The sequence below is a fragment of the Microchirus variegatus genome (genome assembly GCF_963457635.1).
Source record: "Microchirus variegatus genome assembly, chromosome: 5".
NCBI classification, from domain to species: domain Eukaryota; kingdom Metazoa; phylum Chordata; class Actinopteri; order Pleuronectiformes; family Soleidae; genus Microchirus; species Microchirus variegatus.
In genome coordinates this window covers 13,477,777-13,505,037 of record NC_139806.1, presented here as the reverse complement: position 1 = coordinate 13,505,037, position 27,261 = coordinate 13,477,777, and the positions used below count along the sequence as shown (strand labels likewise).

The 27,261-nt window shown below is 39.7% G+C and overlaps 2 protein-coding genes and 1 pseudogene across 3 annotated transcripts in view; 1 reads left to right on the top strand and 2 right to left on the bottom strand.

Annotated features, from left to right (window-relative positions):
- Nucleotides 1–2,684: 2,684 nt before the first annotated feature.
- rbp1.1 (retinol binding protein 1, cellular, tandem duplicate 1) lies at nucleotides 2,685–5,277 on the bottom strand (the record flags this gene model as incomplete). The annotated part of the gene is made up of 4 exons (XM_083889247.1): nucleotides 2,685–2,735; nucleotides 3,746–3,847; nucleotides 4,695–4,873; nucleotides 5,205–5,277. 4 exons carry the CDS (start codon nucleotides 5,275–5,277, stop codon nucleotides 2,685–2,687), a joined length of 405 nt encoding a protein of 134 aa, XP_083745373.1.
- Nucleotides 5,278–6,439: 1,162 nt separating this feature from the next.
- On the bottom strand, nucleotides 6,440–12,217 carry LOC310927232 (nicotinamide/nicotinic acid mononucleotide adenylyltransferase 3-like; annotated as a pseudogene). Its single transcript has 4 exons — nucleotides 12,144–12,217; nucleotides 10,715–10,899; nucleotides 8,862–8,949; nucleotides 6,440–6,715 (listed from the first exon to the last, which is right to left on the bottom strand). The product of its transcript is annotated as a nicotinamide/nicotinic acid mononucleotide adenylyltransferase 3-like (transcript).
- A 5,757-nt stretch (nucleotides 12,218–17,974) lies between these two features.
- LOC310927231 (calsyntenin-2-like) overlaps nucleotides 17,975–27,261 on the top strand; it is a gene marked incomplete at both ends in the record, with an annotated part of 154,872 nt that continues 145,585 nt past the window's right edge. Inside the window, one exon of the mRNA XM_083889526.1 lies at nucleotides 17,975–18,047. Within this exon, the coding sequence (XP_083745652.1) occupies nucleotides 17,975–18,047 (73 nt within the window). The remainder of the gene's footprint in view (nucleotides 18,048–27,261) is intronic.

Genomic DNA, 27,261 nt, shown 5'->3' with positions numbered 1-27,261 from the left:
GGTGACAGCTGGTGAGACTGGTGTGTGTGTGTTTGTGTGTGTGTGTGTGTGTGTGTAGACTTTAGACAGTGTGGCGATATAAGAAGGTGCAGGGTGTCCTGCTTTTATGAGTCAAGAGGCATGAGGTCAGAGAACTATCGATGATCATGTAGATAGCTTGAAGGGGATTGGCGCGGATCCGCCATCTTTACACGGTCACTGGAGGTGGTTACTACAGTAAGGCCGTATGTTTGGAGTCCTCACCTCATCCACATATGCAGTCACCCACCATACTTTGTCTCATATGTGCTGAACATACTGTACACTGACTCAGACAACATCTGCCAGTGGTTATCGCTCTTTATTTGATCTTTTTGAAACTCAAAAACCAGACGAGAGTTCCTGAACTTTGAGCATGAAGGTTAATAAAGTTCAGTCCTGCAGTTACAACCACACATTTGTTTATTTCAGGATATCCTCAACTAGAGCTGCAACTAACGATTATTTTTGTAATCGATTAATCTGTCGATTATTTTCTTGATGAATCGATTAATTGTTTGGTTCATAAAATGTCATAAAATGTTAAAAAACGTTGATCAGTGTTTGTCAAAGCTGGAAATTATGATGTTCTCGAATGTCTTGTTTTGTTCACTAACCAAAATGATTCAGTTTTAATGATTTCTTTGTTATGTTGAGCAAAGAAACGAAGAACATATTCATATTTAAGAAGCTAAAACAATAAGAAATCTTGTTTTAATAATGAAAAAAGCTCAAATCTATTATCGATGATCAAAATAGTTGGCGATTAATTTAGTAATCGATTAAAAAAACGATTAGTCGATTAATCGTTTCAGCTCTAGCCTTAAGGCATAGTTTTAGGGCCAAACTGAAGAGAAGAATAATATTACGACTTTATTCTTGAAAGATTACGGCCTTATTCATGAAAGATTCTGACTTTATTCTCATAATATTATGAGTTAATCCTTGAAAGATTCTGACTTTATTCTTGAAAGATTATGACCCTTCTCCCTAAAAGTCCATGAACATGAAATGATTTGTAATTCTTGAATCATATAAGCCTGTTTTTCACACTCTATCACTACTTCAGTTGTATCCATTAAATGCACTGGATCATATATCATGCACACGCACAAAAGATTAAGAAGAAAAATGTTGCTGCTCCAAACATTAGTATCTCCACACAATCCTTAGCTCAGAGTGACTGATAAGTACAGTATTGTAATTGAAGTCTGGAACTTATAAAATACTCTTGTGTCACCACCATTAACCACAGATGTTGCTAAATCAACTTGGACTGAAACTGCTCGAACTACTGAGCACACGATTGCTCCTACCGTACACAGAAATGCTTTATTGAGAATAAATGTAAATTTAGATTTGACTCTGGCATCAGAATGTGCTTGGCCCCCCTCCCTGACAGCATAATTCTTTGAACCAGCCGAAGCAAGAGCGGGGAGAGATCAATATTCAGCCCCCTGGAGAACCATAAACAAACAGAGCCTGCAGGTAGAGGCTTGGGTGGTGGTGGGGTGTGAATGCACAAGAGGCAGCAGGAAGCAGGAGAAGAAGAATGAGCATGCGAGTTGGGCAGTTTATATAAAGTGCGTGGTTGGTAATGGCAATGCTCAAAGTGAGCTGACAGACGAGCTGAATGAGAGCACAGTGTTTGGGTGAACCTCATAGGGCTTCATTTCTTCACTTTTCAGATCTTCCTGTCAAGATTCCTTATGCATTTCACTAAAGACCTTTTCAGATTAATGGAGCTTCCAACATCAAACTTGGGTAAGTAAGAGCAGTTTATGTCCATGTTTTGTCTGGTTGTATTACAATCCATTTCACATTCTACATTTCTGCAAACCACAGATTCATGTGAATCTCCTTCTGGCCGAAATGTTGTCACTACAGCGGTTTCCCTGTCATGAAGCTATAGACACAGTGAGTAACATTATTCAGTGGTGAGTGAATGAGACCAGGCTGTGCAGATAGTGGACCTGTTAAACTAAACTCTCTTTGAAGAAAATAAAGATCTCACACAAGGATAAAAAAAAAAAAGAAGACGATTGACGTTGTTGAGCACTGAATAATTTATTGATTGCGTCATTTTACAATCAATTACACCGTCCCAAAGGATTTAGGAGGGGGATATATGTACATGCGTCATGTTTGATATTCCTTCAGGAGACTAAGCATCAGTAACCAAGGAGTTCACAGTCCTGAACCAAACTAAGATCATAAATTATTCAGAGAACTAAAATGGATTATAGTACAGCTCTTGCTCCAACTGTGCCAGTCTTCCATGAATTAACAAGTGCGAGAAGGAACTGCGGAACTTCCCCACAGGTCATACTAGTGTGCTGTATTATCAGTTTGGCTCTCCCATCACAGCAGCTACGTGTGCAGTGTGCATAAATCCAACACTTCTAAACATTTAAAGAGCACCCACATTAAGATAGACTTATTTTTTTATGATGTAACACTGACATGTACTTCCTTTATTAGAAATAAATATTGGCGTTGTTGAGAAAAGGCAACAGCTTCTACAACAAGCAACAGCTTGGTAAAAATGGTAAGCAGATCATGCAACATATATGCAATGGGTCAGAAGGTGTCTCAGAGTCATGGGACATGTCTGGTGTGTGTGTGTGTGTGTGCTGAGCCATAGCCTTTGTTCATCATGAACCACCTTAGGTCTTCTTGAACACCTGCTTGCAAACAACTCCTCCAGCTCTCAGCTCCTGTGGGGGAAACAGCAGAGTATGATATGATTTTAGATTTCATTATAAAAGAGAAAGAAACTGTAGATAAAAAAAATAATATTCCCACACTGGAACAAAGAGAGTCCATGTATTTTAACACAAAAACAATGAATGAGAATCACAGACAGTTTTCTTGTGTCCAAATTGCAATTTATTTCCTGCCACCAGAGGTCACTGTTGGCCTGCTTTCAGACTCCTCCAGCTCTTGGGAAGCATTACACTAATAAGTAATTTCATGGTAGCTGATTAAAAACATCTGTTGGTGCCACTTAAACCAAATAATTTGGCTGATTATTTTTTTTCCTAGCTTTGATAGCAGTAATCATACAGAGGTAAATCTGATAATGCTGAGCTAATGAAAATGATAATGTGCTAGTCATTACTTTGAATTCTTTTCAGATGCAAATGTTTTCATTATACAGGCCACATTGGGACCACACTATGAATAATTTCACAGAGGAGTTGTTTGGGGGAAAAAAATGTTACTCAAGTCTCTCTCACTGAAATTAGTTTTTGCAAAGTCAAGATAATAACATGGCAGAAGTTGATGTTGATGCCTGCTGATCGCTGGAGGTCATCAGTCATGAAGAATGGAACGTCTTTTAATTCTAAAATGACTTGACGATGTCTCTCCTCTCTTCATTTGACATTTTCAAAATGTCGTTTATTGTTTCGCCTGAACTTAGCACAGTCGTTTTTGTTTTTCTTCAAAGAAACATGATTTACTTTTGTAAAAAAAATAATTGTAATAATGGAAATAGAATTATCTGTGTACTTGTAACTTTTGATTTTCTGCATTCATGCACTTCACATATTATAATTGTACTCGTGCTTGAGGCAGTGGACTAATTCAAACTGCTGAAATCACACGTTAAAAATATGCACCACACATACAGCGCTGAGAGGCATTTTGGATCTGAATTGAAGTGTCCAAACTGCAAACATTCATATTCATGTGAGGAAATTATGATTTGTTTTTTGTTTTTTACCAAATGAAGCTCATCTCCATCCACCCAGTGGGTCCAGCCTCTTCCTTCAACCTCTCCCTTCTGCACACACAACAGCTTGTCTCCTTCCCAAGTAATTGTGGTCTGTATTGGGATCACAGATCAGGCAGAAACATACAGAATTAAGATTGAGAATGTAGATATTAAGTCAAACACACACAATATCCTCAAAGAGAGGCCCAGTTCTCCTCCTCCATGTGACCTTCCCTTTTTGCCACTCACCAAACAGCTTACAGCTAGTCTATAATCAGCCTAATCAGCATAAAAAAGGTTTATCTCGGGGGGACCACAGGAAATCTTTAAGCCTGTTCAGTATTCAGTGAAGCAGCCCGATCAAATTCTTGACTTATTTCTCTGCCACTTCCATTTCTTTACCTGCGTTAAGTGCCATCAATCTGCCTTACAGCAAAACACTGACAAGTCTGGAACGTTTGAAAGAGTTTTAAATGCAGCAGGTGGGGCCACATAGTGACATAGTGGCTAAACACCAAAAAAGACCCAGGTTCACCCAATGACGTCCTTTCTGCTTGGTGTTTGCAAGTTTTTCCGACGTGTGTGTGGGTTTTCTCACTCTGAATTGCCTGTGTCGATGTGAGAGTGAGTGGTTGTGTGTTGGGCCTTCGATGGACGGGTGACCTGTCCAGAGTGTTCCCTGTCTTTCGCCCTCTGTCAGCTGGGATTGTATCCAGCGACCTGCGACCCTGATTTAATAAATACAGGAGGAACATTCTGTTTGGCCTCCACATGCTCATTAAATTCTAGAGATGTGCCACTGAGGAAAGTCCGTTTAAATATACTACACTTGCAGCAGTCTACCTTGACTTCAATAGCAAGCTACTGGTTTGCAGGTTTAGCAGGTTTGCCAAAAGCATCGAGTACCTTCATTAAAATGTATTAAGTCTGCCCAGAATACACTGGTCAGTAAATTTACCATGCATTTCCTGTCGTCCACTCCAGACAGATCCTCCTCAAACTCCTTGCCCACGTAGAAGTCCATGTTGTAGTTTTTGAAGGTGCTGAGGGTCTTGATGATTATGTGGTCCCCGTTGTGGCTGATGTCCTTGTCAGGCTTCAACAAGGTTGCAATTTTCCTGATGGCAATGTTCACATCTGTGGCAGGTCCAGGGGCAAGGAGGGAAAATGAAAAAGAAACAGGAGGCGTGCAGTGAGCGGCAGGAAGATTTAAACTTCAGAATATTGGGCTTGTTTTTGAGCCAGTACGTTTGTTTTGTGGTAAAGAAAACTGCCTGGAAGTAAATAGAAGATATTATGTCACAGCATATTTGTACCGCGCTTAATTGCTCTGATCTTACTTTACCAGAGGACAAATCTTATTCTCTATATGAATATTATGGAATACATTATACAGTTGCAGACTACCATGAACAGGTCACCTACAGCATATTGACATAAAGTACTATAAAAGTCTTAATAAACTCACCAAGAGCCTTGAGGTACTCCTCAAAGTTATCATTAGAAATCATTTTCCAGTATCCGTTCAGATCGACCGGCATGTTGGCTGTGTTCTCGCAGGTCTCGGTCAATGAGGAGGTCTGCTGTGGACGGCTACGTGCAATGGAATGCTGCTGTCAAAAGCCCCAATTTAAACCAAATTCACTTTAATCGGATTACCTGTTCCTCGCACCTCCCACCACACAACACCATGTAACACCACAATCCCCCAGTGCACTTCCCTTGCATGTGCTGCATGCTGGGACCATTAGCATAATACACACACAGTACATACAATTCACTTGTGAGTGCTTACTCCGCTTGCCTTGGATTAGGTTGAATACATTCACTCTATTAATTGACACAGGCGCACTTGTATGTATTTGGCCTGGTACTGTGTTGTGTAACTGTTATGAACTCGTTGAGATTACTGGGCCATCAATAATCAATCTACTGGGCACAAATCGCACAAGGATCAATTAAAACATCGATCAGCCCGCGCTTCTTCCGAATGGGGTTTGGATAATAAGCAGAGCACAAAAGCGGAGCCAACTGAGCTTAAAATTATCCAGCTGCAATAATTAAATGCAGCACAAAAGGCCTGACACATCTTTTGTCTCGCCTAAATAACTCAATTAATTTGATAATCTCTCTTTTGGGCCGGCTGCACCCAACCCACTGTCTAAATCCTTGGGCTCAGCTACACTGCGTGGGACACACACAAGCACACACACAGCTATCCTTTTTAAAAGGACTGCATTGACTTCAATTCACTTCCTAAACAAAGAATCCCTTACAAAGCATGTATGATAGCCTTTAGTTCTTTAGTTTGTGACCACAAGTGAAAATGATTTCACATAAATCTTACACCAGACCTTTAAACTCAGGTAATATAATTAAAAAAAAGACACCAGTAAGACAATAAATACTTCATTTACAGGACTTAAGAACTAATTGCACTGCTCTGAAATGTGAAAAACTACAAATACCACAAATGGTTCATATATAACTTGATGTGTATGGCACAAAAAAGACAACACAGCTTTGTGACGATGCAAAGTGATGCCTTGAAAAAGATTTAGGTCCAAATGTGTTTGTGCAGGCTGTACAAACTTCTTCTGCTCTGGAGCCCGGTGCAAACAAACGAGGCAAAGCAGTGATCTGTGAGTGAATCCACTCTCCGAGGACTCCCCGGGTTAAGGATTGACGCGGCAGTCTTGACAATCAGTCATCCAGACTGTTCACTGGCGGCTGTGCCTGTTTGGTGAGTGGCCTCAACACTGTGAACCTTATTTTTCCTCTCTCGCTGTCCTCAGTGTAAAGGTTGTGCTGGTGAATATATTCAATCACAGGGTCCGGGATCAGGTATTTCACACTGAGGCCCCGCTGCACTTCTGTGGCCACTCGTCTCATTCTTCACCCATTTCCTATCCAGGAAAATGGCAGCGCGAGAGTATGTCCGACTCTTGTAGTGTCCGCCTGGGCTGCCGCTCACCTCGCCTGACACAGACGAGGCTGAAATGCCCGTGGATCTGGAATGTGTCGAGGAAATCGTCTCCACACAGGACCTTCAGCCTGAGGGCAGAGACAGATCATGATGCTGAAGTGAGGAGAAAACAACTCGACACGTATCATGTAGTAAAGGGAACTACAGCTGAATACGACTAGATTTATTCTGAATTTAGTGTGTAAAACCTGAAAGTGTATAACCTTTTTGTATGCATTTTCTATGTGCTACAGGCCTTACTTTATGGAGGCCACCACCTCATGTTGTCATGTTTCTGCTGCAGCACGAATGGACACACCCAAGGGCCAGAATCCTTCTACGCACATGAAGAAGAACGACCTTCTTTCTGGTATGCGAAGGCCACTGTGGTTTCCTGATGTGCTAGAAAAAAGGAAGGGGTGAGAGGAGGAGTCCTTTATTTGTTCAAATCTGCACTCTCACCATTAGATAACACTCATTCTTACACACTGGACTTCTAAAAATGATCCATTGTTGTAATTATACTCTAGGATGACTGATGATGTGTCAAAGGATATTCAATCATTGGTCATATAAAAGATGTTTCCCGTTGTTGACAGTTGTCGGATTTCAATATCCATTCTAACAACAATTGATATCTCTGTTTTTATTCGGAGCAGTAATGATGAAAAATAAAGACAATCCTCAAGTTCATTTCAAACACATGGAAACAGTTTTCATAATATCAATGTTTGCAAACGGGCTGATCCACAGTTAATTAAAAAGAAAAAAGAAAAAAAAAAGGGATTTCAATATACTAAAGTGTGAGTGTGTCCTCGTGGAGAGCTGATATGAAAAGAAACATTTAAAAACATTTAAATGGTGCCTGGGCCAAATAAAAAGTAGAGCAAGACTAAAACTTAGCACAAATTAAACATCTTAGATATTCATGGAGCTGGAGGCTGAAGCTAATCATAACAACACACATTACCCTTTCTCAGTACAAACTCAAAGCAAACCCTGTGAACTGGTGTTGCATAAATAGAGCTGATGTGACGAAAATACCAAACCAAACTTAACGGTGTTTTTTTTTTTTTTTTTAAGATTCTTTTTCTCTCTTTACCCCCTCTTTTTCTCTCTTCCTTTTTTGTAAAACGCCAGTCACTGCAAACAAAATACATATTTGATCTTCTGTCTCTCTGATGAGGTCTCAGGACTATTCCTGTCTATGCTTCTATTTTTCATGAAATGTATTATATTGATGCAAGAATGAGTAAAAAAAAAAACACATACAAAAAAACAACAACCAGCAGGGCCCAAACAGACACCTCTATAAATGATGTTTGATAAATCAAAGATAATCCATGAAAATGGTCTTGAATACTGATTGGATAGCTTATACAACTAGAAGATGCACACAAGAATCACTAACACTCCACATTGTATGTGCTTTTTTCCATTGCTATGTTTAAACATACAGTATATACAGAGGCTTTAAGAATGTGCAATATAGTGACTTATATCCTTTTTTTTTTTCAGCACAACCTTGGCAATCGATGAAAAAAAAAATCACAGAATATACTGTATAAACACACCTGAGCAAAAAGTACTCAAAATGTTAAAAATCGGATTGAATTTGTGAAATTTGGAAATACGTCACAGTTCAAAGTTCACTTGGTTCGTTTTTATGAACAAAGAGGAAATAAAAACGCTTCATTTTGTGACTTCTGCACAATTATTGCTACTTTATATCAAATGCAATATAAAAACGACACATAAGAAGATGAAAAAAACAGCACATTTTTAAAGCCTGAATATGTGACCTATATACACCCCCCCCAGGATGTCCATATAAGGAGCTGAGTATTATCCCCATGGCAATTCACCATTGGTGATATAGAGGTTAAAGTGATACTCGGTATGTTTTGCACATGGAAAAAAACCATTATAAATATATAAACACTGATCTCAGACAGTCTATAGCCGTGTGAGCGAGTCTTATTAACATGTTTACAGTAAGAATTCACAGTGCATACACCTTTTATATATATAATATTTATCAAGTCTACCAGCCAGGTTTAGTCTACTTGCATTTGATAAGTAACACTTTACTCGTATAAAATTGAGGAAAACCTGTTTTACTTGACTGACCCCAGGTCACCAATAACAACACGTTCTTACTTGAGATGGGAACAGTGTTACTGCTGGAGTTGGTATGCATTCCTGCGCTTGGCTCATATTCCTTTCAAAAATACGTCCATAGTGGTACCTGCGCGAAGACAATGACATATGAGCGAATTAGGGACAATAATGCCTTGTACAGTTTTGTGTGCACTCATGTATCATTTCATCTTCTCAGTGTGATTATTCTTAACTGACCTGTTTTTTTTTTTATAACCATGCCATTAAACGAAGTGAAATACAAAGAAAGAGTCATAGAGGAGCCTTTAAAAAAAGAAGAATGAAAAACCACTGTTTTCAAGAAAAGCTTCTTAAGGGGGCCGCTCCCCAGCTTTGTGTGTGTGTGTGTGTGTGTGTGTGTGTGTGTGTGTGTTCAGGAATGAGATGACGTGTAGCATGGCCTGACAACAGGCCACTTCATGCCTTGATCTGCAGCAGTGTTGCACAAATACAGCTTACAGAGGGGAGGGGGGTGAACAAAGAGGGATGTTTATTAAGCATAGGAAGCTTTAAAATGTGCCTAGAGGTATGAATTCATCATGGCTGATCACATTCTTTAAGTGACATTACTGGTAAGGTTCAGCTACACATACTTTATATTCTTCTTTCTACAACATAAAGTGGGACACCCTCCAGATTTGTCTCATTCAGATCTTCTCATTATGAATGCAGCACCTGCTTCTGCCTCTCTTAACCCGTATGCACGGCCCAGGCAGCTTTTTTTTGTTTCTTCCATAACTACATGGCTCCCACTTGTGCCATCATTTTAACAACCATCACCTCTGAGTTCACCCCGGGAAAAACCCAGATCTGCCACAGGTCCAGCCCAGTCCAGTCCAGTCTGACAGTCCTCAAGAGACGATGATTTAGACTCGGAGAAAATGGCAACACTCTGTTAGACGTACAGCTGAACGAAGGGTGGTAGATGAGCCACAGAGGATTTGGCATCCCTATGTGTTCTGCTGGAGCTACGGTAAAAGTAGGACAAGGAAAGGAAAAGGGACAAGATTCTTGTCTTACGTCCCATGAAGGGAAAAAGAAGGATGTAAAAGAAGAGAAAATGAGCCAAACGAGATATATAGAGCAGCAGCAAGTGAGTCCTTCACCCTGTTGTGATGTGTCCTTTCGTGTGCCAAACATCTTTCATGATGTGACATGCTTTGGAAGAAAAAAAGTTCAGCTAGGATTGATAGGAAATAATATGTGCCATATGTAACAGCCCATACAGATAAAAAACTGAAGGAATAATTGAAAAAAATGGGGAACCGGTGTTTATTAGAGACAACACTTTGACTTAAACTCATCTCACAGTATCTTTGGGCATGAAATAATTGTTTTTTTTTTCTGTAATTTACACCGAAGATACTTTATATGAGTGGCTAACCAACCTGAATTTTAAATGGAAATGAATGCAGTAACTTCAAAAGTTGTTTATTCCCGGAAAATTGTCACTGAGCTCTTTTACTGCAATGTCTTGAGTTTGTATTCAAAAGAAGGTAATACAACATTAAACATCCTCTGTCTAATTTTAATTTGTCTTGTGCTTTGTTCAGGTTGTTTGATGCAAAAATGATAAAAGCTAGTTTCGCAAGCTCAGTGTGGACCTGTGAGCATGTCTGATGGCAGAAAATCAAGTTAGGAAGGAGGAGGAGAACTGATGTCATGACAATTTAATATTTTAATGTGAGTTTAAATAATCACAGAGGTGCTTGACAATAACAGCGGAGGCAAAGGCTGCCACAATCCAAGGAACTGTTCTGTCTGTCCAGAATGTTCTCATACTTTAACCCTGGCAACCCTCTTTTCCCACTGAAGCAAAGAAGCAATAGAAGAGCAATAAACTTGTTTTATACCTCATAGTGACCGCTGTCTCCATCCAGTCTGGCTGCTGGCTCTGCCATTCATCAACTGTGACCCAGTTGGAGCTCTGCAGTGCCAGCTTTGCCATAGCAATCCGGTGCTTAGCTGGTACCAGACCTTGTTTTTCTATAACTGTCACTCACAGGAGACACAGTGCCACCCACCACCTGGTATTTGCCTGAAGGGAGAGCTCATTATACAATTTTTCTGGGTCAAAAATGCTGGTAAATAACATAAATAAGCAGATAAAATAAACCCTTTATAAGACTGTGACAATCACTGTTTATTAAATTATAAATTCATGGTTTATATAGGGAATTTAATTATTGTTAAGTATGTGTTGTTTGTTCTTTGTCATGTCAGTTAACTGCATTCAGCCACATGAACTTAATAAATCATCTGTTTATGTTTGTTTAAAAAAAATCAGCATCACTTCCACTCACACACATAGCCCCAGGCACATTAACCAGTCATATGCCGTCATCCATATACGTCCACTAATATAATATAGTGGACTGAGGCAGTATTTTAAGGCGCCAACAAAACAACTTTAACCGGTCCGTTACGTTACATTCAAGGACAAAAGGCTATGACAAATGCTGCTCATACTCATAAAGCATCTTACTCTAGGAGCTGACTTAGGACCAGCACAACCCTCAGGCATAATAATGATATTGTTATGAACATGTGACCAGGCCAGTACGCTTATTCATCACTGCTTTGAGACGTAAATAGTCCTGGGTTTACATAAACAGACAGCGTCTGCTGACACGGCTGCTAAATGGGACCTTGTGACAAAACATGTGAGGACACAAAACCCCAAAGTTACTGAGCAATATACTCACCATTTGCATATGAGTATTATATTGTACGGAGTTTTGCGATCAATATCAGTCAATAAAACATAGTTTACTTTTATTTTCATCTTTGTAACTGTTGTTATGTTGGCCACTAGGGTACAGATCAGCTCCAAAACAGCGCTTCATACAAGGAGAGGAACATATCATTGTATGTCATTTTATAAACGGTCAACAAAACACAAGATAACTTCTATTTGATGGTTCTTTGTAACTATAATGCATAAACGTGAGGAAGGTGGTGATCTTAAAGTGTGTGTTCATTGATATTTTGGCCACAAAATTCCAAAACAGGCTATTATTTGACATGAGGTAGACATGAACCAATGTTTAGCATTCAGTCTGAGTTCTTTCAATATTTACTCTCTTTATTGGTGACCAAAAAAGCCCGTCGACGAAAACAGTGTGGGTCTGCAATCTTATACAGGGGTTGCTTTGACCTTGATGTTTCTCCATTATACTGTCAATCAATCAAAAATAATGATGTATGCTTATTTATCATTTTTGTATTTACATATAGTGCTAATCCTAATTTTACACGGTGTCTGGGATGATCGGATCTGACCTGTGCCGTGCATGTGGTCCCTGGTCAGCTCAAACAGCCTCATTATGCTGGTTAGTGATGGGATTAAAGCAGCCACAGGCGGAGGTGGTTAGCCATTTCAGTTGATCCATTCACACCATGGTCAAAGAACCTTGGAGGAAAGCAGAAGAAAACGTCAATAATGTTGCACGGGAACTGGACAAAGGGACACGGCGGTGACAAGCAGTAGAAAGCAAGTCCTCCTCTATAGTGTTCTACAGGGACCTGAAAGTCATTTTCTAATCATCCTGAACATGGGTAGCATTTTAAAGAGATTTGCTTTAGCTGCATTAACTTAAGAACCAACTTTTCATTTGGTGGGAGTCTTTATCCCAAAGCCCTTCACAATGTATGTGTACAGCTCTTGTATAGGTGGCCACAGTGAGAGGTAAGCTCATCCCATTCTCTCTCTCATGTATCATGAGGGCATCAAATGTATTTATAAATACTGAGAGGGAAAATTGGAGGAGCTTTAACAAATCAGACACTGGAGAAGTGAACCAGCTTTAGTGGTATTTTATTTTATCGTGTGTGTGTGTGTGTATGTGTGCGTGCGTGTGTGTGTGTAAGGAGCCTGGAGGGAAATGTAGACTCTGATAAAAAAAAAAAAAAAAATACAGCCATTTAGTAAAATATGCATTCCTTGTCAGAGGTACTACAAGCACCAAATAGCAGTTGTCATATCTGTGACGAACCAGCGGGGGAGAGGGGGGCGCTACAGAGCTGATAATGTGAAGAAATGAGCTTAGTACACTGTGCAAAACACTGCCCTAAACATGAATCTTTTCAGGAGACAGAGTGCTAATACATAGCAAAGCATCATACTGTGTTTGTTTTAAAACACACTTTCTGTAGTGATATGTAGTGACATAATTAGGAATTTTGCTTTCATCCTACAGGTTTTTGTGATATATATTGTTGTTATATATTTTTGTGGGTTATTTAATTTGTTGATTATTTTAATGTTTTTGGTTTACACATAGAAAATGGAGCAAATAATTGTCATAGAGCAATGGATCCAGAAAAATATTCACTTAAAAAAACAAACAAACATATTTTGTGACAAATGTGACAAAACGAAATTCAGACACTGATTAATGCAAAGTCAGGTACTATATGTGAGATATTTATATTGAGACAGACTTTCCCAGGTCAGTTTCATATGGTTTAAGTTTTTAGAGGAAGAAGTTATGATTTGTTTTCTGACTGAATAACTTAAGAGCACAGCAGTGTGCAGCAGCCTGTACTCAGCCATGACATTGAGCAGGTGGCTAATGCTAGTTAGCCTACAAATGCTAAACAAACATACATTCTAATGTATGAAGAAAGTGACTTTAAAGCCAGGAAATTACACAAGTTACATTCCATTACAATGTAGTAATGACAGGCTGATATATAACTGTTTTCCTTCTCTTTACGCTTAATAAAAGTGAGTGTGTCACACTCTCTCGGTTCCCTGCATCAACGGAGCTGCTGCTCCATGGTTCCATAGTGAAAAAACAACTGAAGTGCGACCCCTTGTGGTTATGGGTAATTCTGAGCGAAGAGAGCTATCCATGGTGCTGAAACACAACTTTTTTATTTGTACAGCAGCGTGATCAGCTTGATGCTTCAAATTATTAGGTACACCTTATCATATGATCAGCAAAATCACATGGCTGCATTTAGGCATGTAGACAAGGTCAAGGTGACATGCTGAAGGTCAAAGTGAATGTCAGAATGGGGAAAAGAAGTAATTTAAATATAACTCAGAATGTGGCATGGTTGTTGGTGCCAGATAGGCCCGGCTGAGTTGTTCAGAAACTGTTCATCCACTGGGATTTTCCACTCACAACCATCTCTAGTGTTGACAGAGAACGGTCCAAAAAATATCAAGTGAATGGCATTTCTCAAAAATGCTTTGTTGATGCCAGAAAAGAGAGGAGAACATCCACACCGGCCGGGTGAAAAATAATATAAACCAGTCACTCAAAAATCCACAAAGTTATGCAGAGGACCATCTCTTAAAGCCCAACATGTCAAAGCAGATGGGCTACAGCGGCAGAGGACCACAGATGCCACTTTATTAGGTGTCCTTGCATCTAATACAATGGCTGGTGTATATTTAAAATATATATATATTGCAGTGAGTCTCATTTGCATAGTCACAACAACATCGTCCTGGAGGAGTAGAGACCGAAAAGTTACTTTAATATTATGCTGACCTTTACAGCAATGCCGCATCAAACACTTTTCTGCTCCCAGTAACCTTTTATTTCACTGATGTTAACTGCTTGTCAGAGGGAAGAGGCAAACTTTGTCGAACACTAATTGACTGTTTGTACTGCAGCCGCTAAAGGATTTCTGAACAACTGTACAGCAAATGGCTTCTCCAATTATATGCTCAATGACGGCAGTTAAGGTTACAGGTTTGTACACGCTGGAGCTGCATATACAACCAAAGTGATTCGGTTAAATTGTCATGGTCAGTGTTTTACCCTCACCGTGCATTTTGGATTACTGATTTTTAATTTCAAATGTTAGTGAACTGATTCATTTCGCATGATATTGTGTGCATCCATTTCTGTGTCATATATCATGACAGTTGTCACTAAATCGTCCTCTCTCAGCATGTCTCATGTCTCTCATGTTTGTCTTACACAGTAAGCAGGGAAGTCACGCTAGAGTTAGTGAAGATGAACACACACACACGGAGATAATGGCAGATAGTTAAATTCAGAGTTGGCGTAGGTGACAAGCCTGTCGCGATAGCGTGTCCCAATACTGTCTTATGACTTGTAAATAAAAACAGTGTGCGTGTTCACACTTCTGTCTGACAACTACAGATTTGTACCTCTGTCAAAGAGGTTACATATTGGCTGTGTTTGACTGTGAGCAACATTATTAACCCTTAGTGCTCCTGCGACACGGATCACTCTTTGAGTAGTTTTTGCTCAGGTGTGTTTATGTAGTTGGTGAAAATGAGATTGCCTTTAGGTTGTGCTATAAAAAAGAGTATGAGACACTCTCACGTTATAAAGTTTAAAGGACAGATTTGGAGAAAACGTTCTGGGGATGTAGGGTTGTGATCTGGATATGGATTCAGATTATTATTATCATCATTATTATTTTTTTTATATTAACATTGCAAGATAGGAGAATATATTGTGTGAAAGTGAATGGCCTTGGCAGAGGAGTACTCTCCGGTTACGTGCTGTGATCCTCTGAGCAAATTTAAAGGAAATTTAAAGTTCTTCAAAGGAGTCACAAACCTAGTGCTTGATTGAAGGAAGAAGGACAAAGTGTGTTCACCGCTCTGCGTTGACGTAGCTGCCACAATCCATGGAAACAGTCAACTGGGAGTACATGGTTGTGTGTTCCTGTAAATGAGGCCCTGCCTGTTTGTGTCTCCGTATACATGCGTGCATGTTGCATGTGTGTGTGTGTCCATCTTTGTTATCCTCTTAAGTCACTTGAGGCCTGCCCCCCCTCTAATCCCCAGAACACACACCCACACCCAAAAGAAAAGCAGGAAAAAACACAGGGGAATAATTGAAGAACACACGGCCACTAGAGAAAAACAGTGATTCTGCCACAGGGTGAAAACTGACAGAGTCAAATCTGTGAGGGGGAGTAGTACGGCTGCGCTGTTCGGGCTCTTGTCAGGAGGATACGGATGAAAACACATCATAGCACAGCAGCTGCTTCATTCGATTATGAATGGAATACTGCTGTAAGAAGAACATCCAAAAAAAAATCCACAGCTTGTGTTATTCCTCATGATTAAAAATGGACAGCTAAACAAATCCAAAATAACCAGGAAGTGGACATCAACAGGGCGAGGCACTTCACCTTCTAATTCTAATTTAGTGTTATGATGTCGACAAAAAAGTGTTCGAATCATATCTGCATTTTATTTTACACACGACAACAGTGAAAAAGGATATTCCCTTGGATTCCGTACAGATATAAAAATACACATTCCTCACAGTCAAAACAATGGACAAACAAGTGAGGGGGAGGAGGTGGATGATCCAAAATATTTACAAGCTATTTCATGTAGTGAACTCAAATCCCTCTGTGTCCATCGGATCACAGTAGTGCTCATAGTATTGTAAGCCCCATAGCTCCCATAAAAAAAACAACAACCATTGTTTAATTTTAGGGGGGGAATGTGGAAAGAGTCGGGTTTTCTATGTCACCATCGCTTGAAGTTTATTGATTTAATAACAACTGTAGTTATTACATTCGAGAAGAATAGGATGATGCAGCTGCCTGTTCCTGGCTGTCAAAGTCTTTCTCATCTCATAAAACGCAACACATTCACACTTTTTATACTCACAAAACATCTGATCTGCCAGTTATATGGCAGCAACTGTATGCATTTAGGCACAAAGACATGGTCAAGGTGACCAGCTGAAGGTCAAACCGAGTGTCAGAATGAGGGAGAAAGAACATAGAACATAGTCATGGGGCAAGGTCTCAATTAAATAAAAAATTACATCCTTATCCAATTACTATTTAAAATACATTACATATGTATTCTAATTCTAATTCAACAAGTTTCTACAAATGATGAATACAAAAATCACTGCTGTTTTTTGCAGAAATTACATCGTAAATGCAACTTTGAGGAATCATTCCACACTTTTAATTGAGAAATGATGCTATGGGCCACATAAAATATGCAAAATAAGAAAAATAAATGAATAAAACTGACTCATGCCTTTGCTGCAAGAATACCGGGGCTCAGGACCCCAATCAGAACAAGGGCCTTTCTGCATGGAGTTTGCATGTTTGTTTCTCCTCGTGTGTGTGCGTGGGTTAGAGGATGAATGACTGAATGGATTAGTGTTAGTTTCAGTCTGTAAGCCAAGTTTGTTTGAGTATTTCAGAAACTGATGGGATTTTCAAACGCGAGAAAATGGTGTGTGAAAATCCAGTGATCAGCAGTTCTCTGGGTGAAAAAAAAGAAGCCTTGTGGTTGCCAGAGGTCAGAGTAGAATCACCAGGTTTAAAATGACAGAAAGACAACTCACATAATTACAACCAAGGTAATGTCGAAGATCATCTCTGAAAACATGTGTATGATAACCCCCGTTTTTTTCTCTCTTTTATCTCTATGTTTTTGCTATTTCCGATTGTATTTTAGTTTTTTTCATTCCTTGTAACATCAACCTGCCAAGGGACTACAGGCGGAAATTAGCATTAGGTAACAGCCCGGCACAAGATGGGCTTTAGTCTAGTGTTCCTAATAAAGTGACCTGTGAGTTTCCCCCCCTGTCCATCACCTACCGCTTCTCTCCTATTGTGTCAATCTTCCCAATAACATAAAATAACACTATACATAATAATAATTCCAGAATGTAAAGTTGTTCAAAATTAATGTTATGCACCAGTCAAATGTTTATTTATACCTGGAATACAGAATAACAGCACAAAACAAATGGTTTGTGTGTGCAAGTCTCACCTGCACATATTTACTTTCTCGTGTAATGTGTAAACAAATGAATAATAAATAAAACAAACAAACATGTATTGTGTTATGTTAGGGTTTTATTTTGGTAAGCAGTAACCGGAAACTACCGGCACTCTCTCTCTCTCTCTCTCTCTGGTGTCTCTCGCGCTCAGTGAATGTCTCTTGACCCATAAGCTGCCGCTCGCGCTCACTGGCAGCAGTGGGAGAAGCTCCTCGCGCTGAGCAGGTGATCCAGAGACTTGAGGAGGATTTGAGCAGAGGACAGAGAAAGAGAAACAACACCATCATCATCATCATTATTATTATTATTATTAATAATAACAATAACAGCAGCAGCAGCAGCAGCAGCGTCAGTATGCAGATATCCGGACTGTCTGTGTGGCTGTTCTGTCTCATACTGGGTCAGTCCCGCACTCTCGGTGGGAAAGGTAAGCACATGGAAAAAAAAGAAAGAAAGAAAGAAAAATGATGAAAAACAACGAAATGTTTGATTCGCTTTTTGTTTGTCGTGTTTTGAGTTGCACAAGTTGGCGTGGAGAGAACCCACGGTCCCACGGACTGACAACTTCCTCTCGTCATTTTATCTACTTTTGTTCGGCTGTTTTTCCATTTTTATTATTCATATTTTTGTTGTTGTTGTTGTTGTGTTTTCTGCTCAGTATTCAGTTAATTAATGTGTGTTTGAAGCGTCACGTAACGACAGACGGCTGCTAATTAAAGCGTGTGATGCTGGATTTGTTGTGAAGTGACTGTTGTCGTTGAGATAAATAAGTAAGTAAATAAATAAATAAAAGGCTTGGTTTAAATACAGTAACTGCCAGTGTACTGTGGACAGCAGGGCTGCACTGAAGGTTGCTTTCATTAAACATTAAACAAACAAACAAACACTGTTTTATTTCAACTACAACATGGTTGAAATGAACCTTAGTGTATTTAATGACATGAGACAAATGCACACATTTAAAACTCATTGTTGTTGATGATTGACAGCTATGTCTATCTTCTGTCTTCTTACAAGAACATAACGTGTGTACATAATTCAACATTTACTCACTATTTCTCCTTGTCATTTCAGTATTGTTCTGAATTTAAAAAAAAAAAACCAGCTGATACTCTATATCAGATTTTAAAACACATCAATCTCCAGTAAAATTGTGTACAAATGTTTATGATAGACTTAAGTGAGAGGGGGAAACTCATTCCTCATGTCTTAGATGCAAACAGCCCGTTCCAGTTGCCGGTGAAATGATTAACACCACAAATATGACGTTTATTGACGGTATCAGCGGTTAGTTGCCGGTCACGATTGGCTGGTTGGCCTGTGATCTGGAGATGATTTCTGGCTATGATAATCAATCAGGGTTGGTCACACACACATACACACACATTAAAGACAGCATGGCAAGAAGCCAGAGGTGAGATGAAACCAAACAAAGGTCTGTTTTCATGTTTTCAATGACTCGCTCAGTTTTCAATGGCACACTAAAATGGCTGAATTGGCTTCAAATCAGAGAAAGGAAATCAATGCCGTTTTGTCAGATTTGAGGAGATGCCGTATTGTTCTGTGAGGCCGTTTCCACTTAATGTCTGAAAGGGAAAAAAAATGAAGGCCTTGGTTGTTGCCTCAGACTCACAGGATGAGTTATTTGCGCGAGCCGTTTTCATATTTACAGGCGCTGAAAGCTCAGTAGAATACAGCATTTACACGAGACGAAGGGTTTAACCGCTGAAGACCTTTTCAGAAGAAGTCCGGAAATAGACCCGGAGCGCTTGATTGCCAAAGAACGAACGCAGAATGAGAGGATTTGTGTGGCGTCAGAAGAGAAGAGGGACTGAACAAAACAAATCGAATGTGGGGGATAAAATACCCCAAACAAATCGAAACAAGATCAGATTTATGGGTGACTTTTCTACAGAGCCGTCTTGCTGCATTATCCTCGCTGGAACATAAATCGCAGAAGCAATGTGGAACACAGAAGCATAACTCAAGGCTTTCCTCTTCTGTGCAATGACTGGCGAAACAATGTGTGCATGCCGAGCTTCTCCGTCGTTCATGCCTTCTCGTTCCCTCTCCTCCTCCTCCTCCACTTTACCGCTCGTGTGTTTCTGCATTTGTCTCTTTCTTCCTTTGACTCAGCATCACTCTCTGCTGCTCTGCTCTGTTGAGCTGTCGCCATTCAAAGGGCAAATGTCACAGAGGGAGAGAAGCATTTCATCATACCTTCCTCTTCTTCTTCTTCTTCTTTTTCCCCCCATGCTTGATCAGTCTTGAGCTGTTGCTCTGTGTCTATGGAGAGTTGTATTGGCTTAAGTGAGACATATAGACGGGTAAACGGTCTTCTTTTGTCTTCTTTTTTTTTTCTCATCTGCAGAGTGTCACATTCTCACTCTGTCCCGTGTTCCTCCACCATATTCACTCTTTCTCTCGCTCTCGTTTACCTACTTTGCCCCTCTCTCTTCTTTTGGAATACTTTCTAATGCAGCATATACATTGTATATTCGCTTTATTGTGATCGTAGGTTGGTGTGTTATTGGATTACACTCGGGTGACCTTGTGCGGAGGAATGTCAGGTCTGTGTGCCCGCTGGAAGTTTATGCAAATATGGATGCGTATGCAAATGCGCGTCCTAATTTGGATGTTAATTACTCAGCATGGCCAATTATATTATGCCTGATGAGGCGTAAGGTGGAGGTGAGGAGTGACGTAAAAGGGCTTCCACAGGATGATGGATGTGTGGTATAGAGGAGAGAATAAGGGTTTTCCGTGTGTTTTTGTACTTGTATTTGTTACCTCTGCAGGATCTGTTTTGGCATATACACTGACCTTTTCTTGACTAGAAGTCCTCATGGGAACACAATCTGGTTCAATTGAGGGCTCAGATTTGAATTGTGGTTAGGTTAGGGTTGGGCATTAACTGGTTATGGTTAACCGTTTAACACCTAAGGGCCAGAAAATGTCTATGTCCAATGTTCAATGTCCATTTTTCCAGAATAATGTTAAATATCTGGCAGTTATTTACAATTTACTGCATGTTAAAATGGCGTATTAACAATTTAGAATGAAGAAAAACAAAGTTTCATTGAGAAAAAACACTGTACACCAGATGTTGTGTGTTAAAGGGGACATATTATGCAACATTTTTAATCGTTTCAATCTTTATATTTGGGACTCTGGAGGCCCTATCAGTCGGCAAAGTGTGAAAAAAGATGACTCTCATGTTTTTGTGGTCCTCCTCAGTCTAAGTACAGGAGATAAAACATGCAATGTTGACATCTGCACTCATTGGGACGTCACAATGCTCTAAATTCCTGGAATTGTTGTCTCGCAGAGCTCCGCTTTGTCCATAAAACACGTAAGAGTGCTGGCGAGGGCAATGTCATCCGAAAACCAGAAGTCCGCGAAAAGTTCTATTCTTGGCACCACAGTGCAGCACAGAGTTCTACACAAACTTCCAGCCTCAGAGGATTTATCTGTCCAGTGGATACATGTTATATATGACGGCAATGTGCCTGCTAGAGCCTGCAAATGATCACTTTTCCAAATGCTACTGCTGTTAGCTCCCAGTAGCCTCTGGCTGATGTCATTTCCTGTTAAGTTTCTTTTCGTTTCGTTTTTTTTAAGAGATATTACTAAACAGAGCATTCTGAACAGGGCTGTTTTGGCAGGGTGATTGAACTGCTGTGGTGCTTCATGCTTATGGTATTTTGACCAAAGTATGTCACGGACATGTTCATTAGGACACCAGGGAACTAGGTTAACTTGGAGAAATATGGTATAATATGGGACCTTTAAGGTAGGGTATAAAGCTTTGTTTAGTCTGTCAAAATGAGTGGAAGTCTATGCAGCGTCCTAGGAGACATGTTTATGTCTAGGGTTTGCGTCTGTGTCACTGTCACAGCAGCTGCTCCACTGGCCCTGATGGGCTCTCTGGTCAACGCTTCACAATATGTGGTGGATAAACACCACATGCTGCGCTCCTCCACTTGTGCGACGCACTCGCAGTCTTTTCCCTCACTAATGCACGCACACATTCAGTGCATTCATACACTTCAACACTCCCACATTGTAAAACTATCCGAGTAAAACACTTTTATTGGACTATTTAAAGACACACACATTTTCCAATGTTTCCTGTTTATTCCCCTCTTAAAGGTGCAGTGTTTCAGCATTTAGCTGAATATCCTTCACCTATAAATATGTTTAGTAGGGCTGAACAATTAATCGAAATAGCCTACTGCAACTTTCAAATCGCAGGAGGCGCAGTATTTGTTCAAGCCAAAATGTGTCGGAATATAATTTTAGATGAATTATTGTCATGGCCTTTACACATCTTATTCTACAGACTGAAGAAAACGTCTTTGTTAATCACAGATCTGCTGTGTAATATGTCATTCGAAAGGAAAATGAGAATAATGATGTAAATCGCAATAAATTAGATATTTATTCAGAATCATTCAGCCCTAATGTTTAGTTGTGCTAAGACCCAGCTTCTGATATAAATACAAAAGGCTCATTCTTAGGTATTGAAAAACAACACAGTTTATTTATTTACTGTTTTATCTTCAATTAATGCTAAATAGAAATAGTTTCACTTGACAGTTAAAGGGAATACATATCTCATGGAAAAATTATTGTCAACTGCAAATAATTAATATACACACTAGCTTATAGAATGATACAGCAGGATCTACTGAGGCGGAGTCAGACGTAGGCCTGGGCGTTAAGCTGAAAATTTACAGATACCAAAATTTATGATTTACGATAAAAAAAAAATCAAATAACAGTTGTTTTGTCTTTTCTGGCTGTGTGTGTGTAGGTAGGTACCGGTATATTCATGTCCCTCGGCTGTGTACAGCGTTTGTCGCCACGTGACTCCACGCCCTCCAGTCTGTAACAAGAAGGGAAAGAGTCGGGAATTAGACACCCTACTTTTAGGCAGGATGCCCTAAAGGCGCCCTGTTTTTTCCTCCCGTTGCCCCCGGTAACTTCACTGAATGTGATCAAAATTATCCGCAGGGTTTTTTCTAAACAGGGGAACAAGGGCGCTACTTATCGCTCATTTATCGTTATCGAGGTGAGCTGCTCAATATGTCGTGATATTAATTCGCCTAGCCCTAGTCAGACGCACGCGGTCAATAAATCAAATTTGTGTATACTCAGAGTAAGTTGTCTGATTGCCTGTCTTAGTCTGGCTATGGCCCTTAAGCTTGATTGAACTGTGTGTTTCCTCAGATTAACTGGCAATTTGAAGATCGAGTTGCATATTTTACATATAGCCCCTTTAATGTCCACATAATGCTTTATTGTTTCTTCAGTAATCTAACCCAATTAGCCTTTACTGAATTGTTACAGAAGAACAGCGTATTACATTTCAGATTATTAACCTCAGGATCAAGACTCTCTTCCTTATACCGACATAAGGCGGAAGTTTAGAGCCTCTGTCGTGTAAAATCTTCTCTCGAACAACAGCCAGTTTGAAGATGTCTTGTCCTCTGTCGGAGTTTGCCGCCTGGATAGCGCTTCAGCGGCGCTTAAAGACTAAATTGAAGCACTGTGCTTTGGCTCTGTCCCACAAGCTGGTGTCATTGAAGTCTTATCTTTTGTCTCTGTGCACCCAGGCCTAGCAATTCTTCATTAAACAATAGACCACATTCAGTTGTGAGTAATGATAAAGCCTCGAGTTATGAAGACATGCACTGCTGCGCACTACTTTAATTATAATTCTAATACAAAATTATTAGCTTGTTGTGTAGCGGAGTGCCCTAATAAAACGTGTTAACATTGTAGCGTGTGTGTGTGTGTGTGTGTGTTCAGTCCCAGCCAAACATGTTATTAGAAACACACACAGAAATATAGACAAAGCTTTTTTTCACGTTAGCCTCAAATTTGATTGAGTCATCTTCCTTTCCGAGTTGTCCTGTGTGTCTCTCCTGCACCATCAGTCTAAGCCTTACTATGCTTAGAAATGACTTTGTATATGACTTTTAAAAAAAATTGCTTTTTGCTACTGTAGAATCCTGAAAGCTTTTTTGTTTTTTTTTCTTCTCCACGGTGAAATGTGATTCTGGGGATGTTTTACAACACTGTTTTCGTAGTCATTGGAGAGATGGGCAACAAAGTGAAAAATCATCACAGGTGTTGCAGCATGTCATGCCAAAGGAAATTCTTTTAAGTTGTCCTTTAATACTTTGACTACAAGGAGACTCGGTGAGGGAGTGGAACAAAATTAAGGCAACAAATGAATACTTTGAGAAGAGACATGAAACAACTCAATGTGTGTGTGTGTGTGTGTGTGTGTGTGTGTGTGTGTGTGTGGTTGCCCCTGTGTAAATGTGCACTCTAGGTGATATACTGTGTGTGTGTATTTGTATGGCTTTCATTTAGGGGTGGGAATCACATGGTACCTCACAAAATGCGATATATAGATACCAATAATACTGAGATGCAAGGATTCTGTGATAATCAATATATTGGAAGAAAATCATATCGTGATTAGGGATGCACCGATCCACTTTTTTTCACTTCCGATCCGATTCTGATATGGATGCTCTGTTTGCTTAAATATTATTGTCACCATCATTGTTTATTTTATATAAGGCTTTAATAAACTCCTTCATACAGGCAAGTATGACACGTACGACTTTACAGACCCCTGGCAATTTTTTTTTTACATTTTTTAAAAACGGTGACAAATCTTGCAACTTTCTGTCATAAACCTAAGTACTACGAGAATGCACAACTCTGGCACACGAGTGAGATCCATCTAACTTTATTTACTGCGGGCGGGGAGATTTTCTTAACTCCCGGTCAATTACGTTCGCCTACTAGCTGGCTGTAAACTGTGGAATGGATTTCCTGAACGGATCGTGCATCATTACTTCGCGTCTCATTGAGACACGACTCCCTATAGGAAATCCATTCCACTTTTTGCAGCCAGCTAGCAGAGCAGTCAGGGAATCACTTGTGGAGACATTTCAACAGACAACATTAAAGCGCAGACGTGGCGGATCGAACATCTCCACAGCTGGATCGGAAATTTCGGATCCGGGAATTACGTCTGTATCGGAACCCCGATGCCGATACTGGATCGAATCGGCCCCATCCCTAATCACAATGTTTGTCTAACTGAAGAAAATAAAAGTTAAAAGTGCAGGATTTTTCCACTCATTCACAACATAGAATTAAAATGGAAATTAGTGTTGAATTTATGGTGATTTTTTAGTTTCGTAGGTTTTAATACTGTTTGATTTGTTTGGACAAAATTTGTATTGAGCTAGTTTCATGGCTCTTGGCTCCCTGATTGGTGGTTTTAATGTAATTAAATAGAGACTGTGTTATTATTATTGTTATTTTGGGATGCTGTGACTTTAATAAAATAATATGATTGTTGCAGATACACCCAGAGAATATCAGTCGCTAGACTTCAGCCAAATCAGAGTTCACTTTGGATTATTCTTTCAGAATAATATCATCCTCTTTTCTTTCTTGAAATAATGTTGACCCTGAATCTCGCCGGTGTGACGTCTGCGTGCATGTGCAGACCTGTGCTGCTTGTGTAACTGTAAAACAGAAGGCGTCACAGCAGCCAGAGAATATGAAGAAAAAAAGGTTTTAATTTTCACTGAGTCATCACCCAGCAGAGATATCGTTCTTTCTGTTTCTTTGTCTCTTTATCAACCCACCTGTCTCTGTCCGTGTTTTCAACTCTATGTCTTCCATCCTGACCTTAGATTACTTTTATATTTTTGTCTTCTCCTTCCTTTGGAAAGCCGACAGTTTTGAGGTCACCTCACTACAAAGAACCTGTCTTAACCTCTCTCATTTGCCTGTGACGCCTCCTCTTTTTCCCTCCTCTGCTCCTCCAGCCTCCCTGGCTTGCTTACACAGTTACCGTTTAATAGTGCACTTATAAGTCGAGAAATTACAGTTATTTTGTAGGAATGAACGATTGGGATGAAATATACGTGATTGCGCTTTGAGTTGAAAAGAGTTTTTTTTTTTTTACAGTTTTCAAGGATGAGAATGTGAAAATGTGAATTGTTTCTTCCGTTTCTGTATTGCGTTTTTTATTGGCATACAACGGAACCCTGGACATTTGTAACGATTAATTGCAGCCTACACAATTTGGTAATTGGGTGGAATGAAATTGCAATTTAAATGTTTAGCGATTAATTGTTGAGCCCTTTTACTCAGCGTGGCTGATTTCTGTGAGCTTAATCCAACTTATTATGCACCGACATGCTCAACTGAGACGCCTGCTCTTTAGTTGCTTCATGCTTTTGTCAATGATAAAACTTTTATTGGGATGTGATGTGGAGAAGAAAGCACACTAAAAATCCCTAAAATGATATTTCTCCAGTGAAACATTGAAATATGTCTTTAATGAACTCTTATCTTGTAAAGCATATACCGAACATGCTTAATGAATCCATACTGAAGTTGGCTAAGTTTTTAAAGCTATAATATAAATAATGGTGTTCTCTAATTCTCTTAAGTGTCCTCCTGTGAAAATGGTGCATTAGTCATAGGCCGTTTTTAAGTCACGGTCGGAAAAACCACAGGGATAAATAATAAAATGAATTGTGCTAAAACTCATTAGGCTGCTTCAGTTTCAGGGTCTTTGGTGTTGCGTTGTGTTGTTTTGCTGAATTGGACAGCTCTATTGTTATTTTAACACCTGCGATGATAATCCTGCAATGATATGTCAAAATGTCCGCTGAGAAAAAGGCTTAAGCTCCCAGACTCCATCTTGGAACAAAGAAGATCAAACTCTGCTGTGGGTGAGCACCTGCACGAATGTTCTTCTTCTTTCCTTTTCTTTTTAAAGACCTTGTCTCGCATAGCACAGTTCAATCCATTCATCCAAAGTTGAATCACATTCAGAACTTATGGGCAATTTTGAGCCTCCAGGTAACTAAACCATAATGTGTCTTTGTCTTTGTCTAGGATGCTGAAATAGCTGGAGAAAACTCAGACACTGGGAGAAAATGCAAACTCTGTGCCGCCCTGTCTGATCCATAAAATTCCGCGTCCCGCTCCGGGCCTTTCTGTGTGGAGCTTGCATGTTCTCCCTGTGTGTGTGTTTGTTTTCTCCGGGTTCTCTGGTTTCCCCTCATAAAATGCAGAGGTTAATTGGACACACTACATTTCCCTTAGGTGTGAGTGAATGATTTTTCACCTCTATATGGTAGCCTGTCCCGGTGTACCTCCCTTTTCACCCTGTGTCAGCTGGGATTGGCACCAGCAGGGATGAAGTGTGTTGACAATGAATGAATGAATGAATGAATGATTGAATGAATGATTGAATTCATGAATTCATGAACCTCTGTTTCCAAATAGTAATTTACTCCCAACTTTACCTTTTCCCCTATTTGCAGTGTTCTTTATACTGTATGGTGTGTTCATCTCTCTCTTACTATATGCTATACGTGTGATCTTTTTAAACAAAAAGTCACACATGAACAAGAAAACCCCTCTTTCCTAATTTATGCTCAAGGAATGAGAAGTATTTTACCAGCCAGTGTGGATTTTGACATGAAATCCATGTCACATTAGATGAGATTTTGACTTTTACGTACTCTGGTGTAATGACTTTTTTTTGCCATTATGAGTCAGTTGTCAGCAAAAAAAAAAAAAAATCC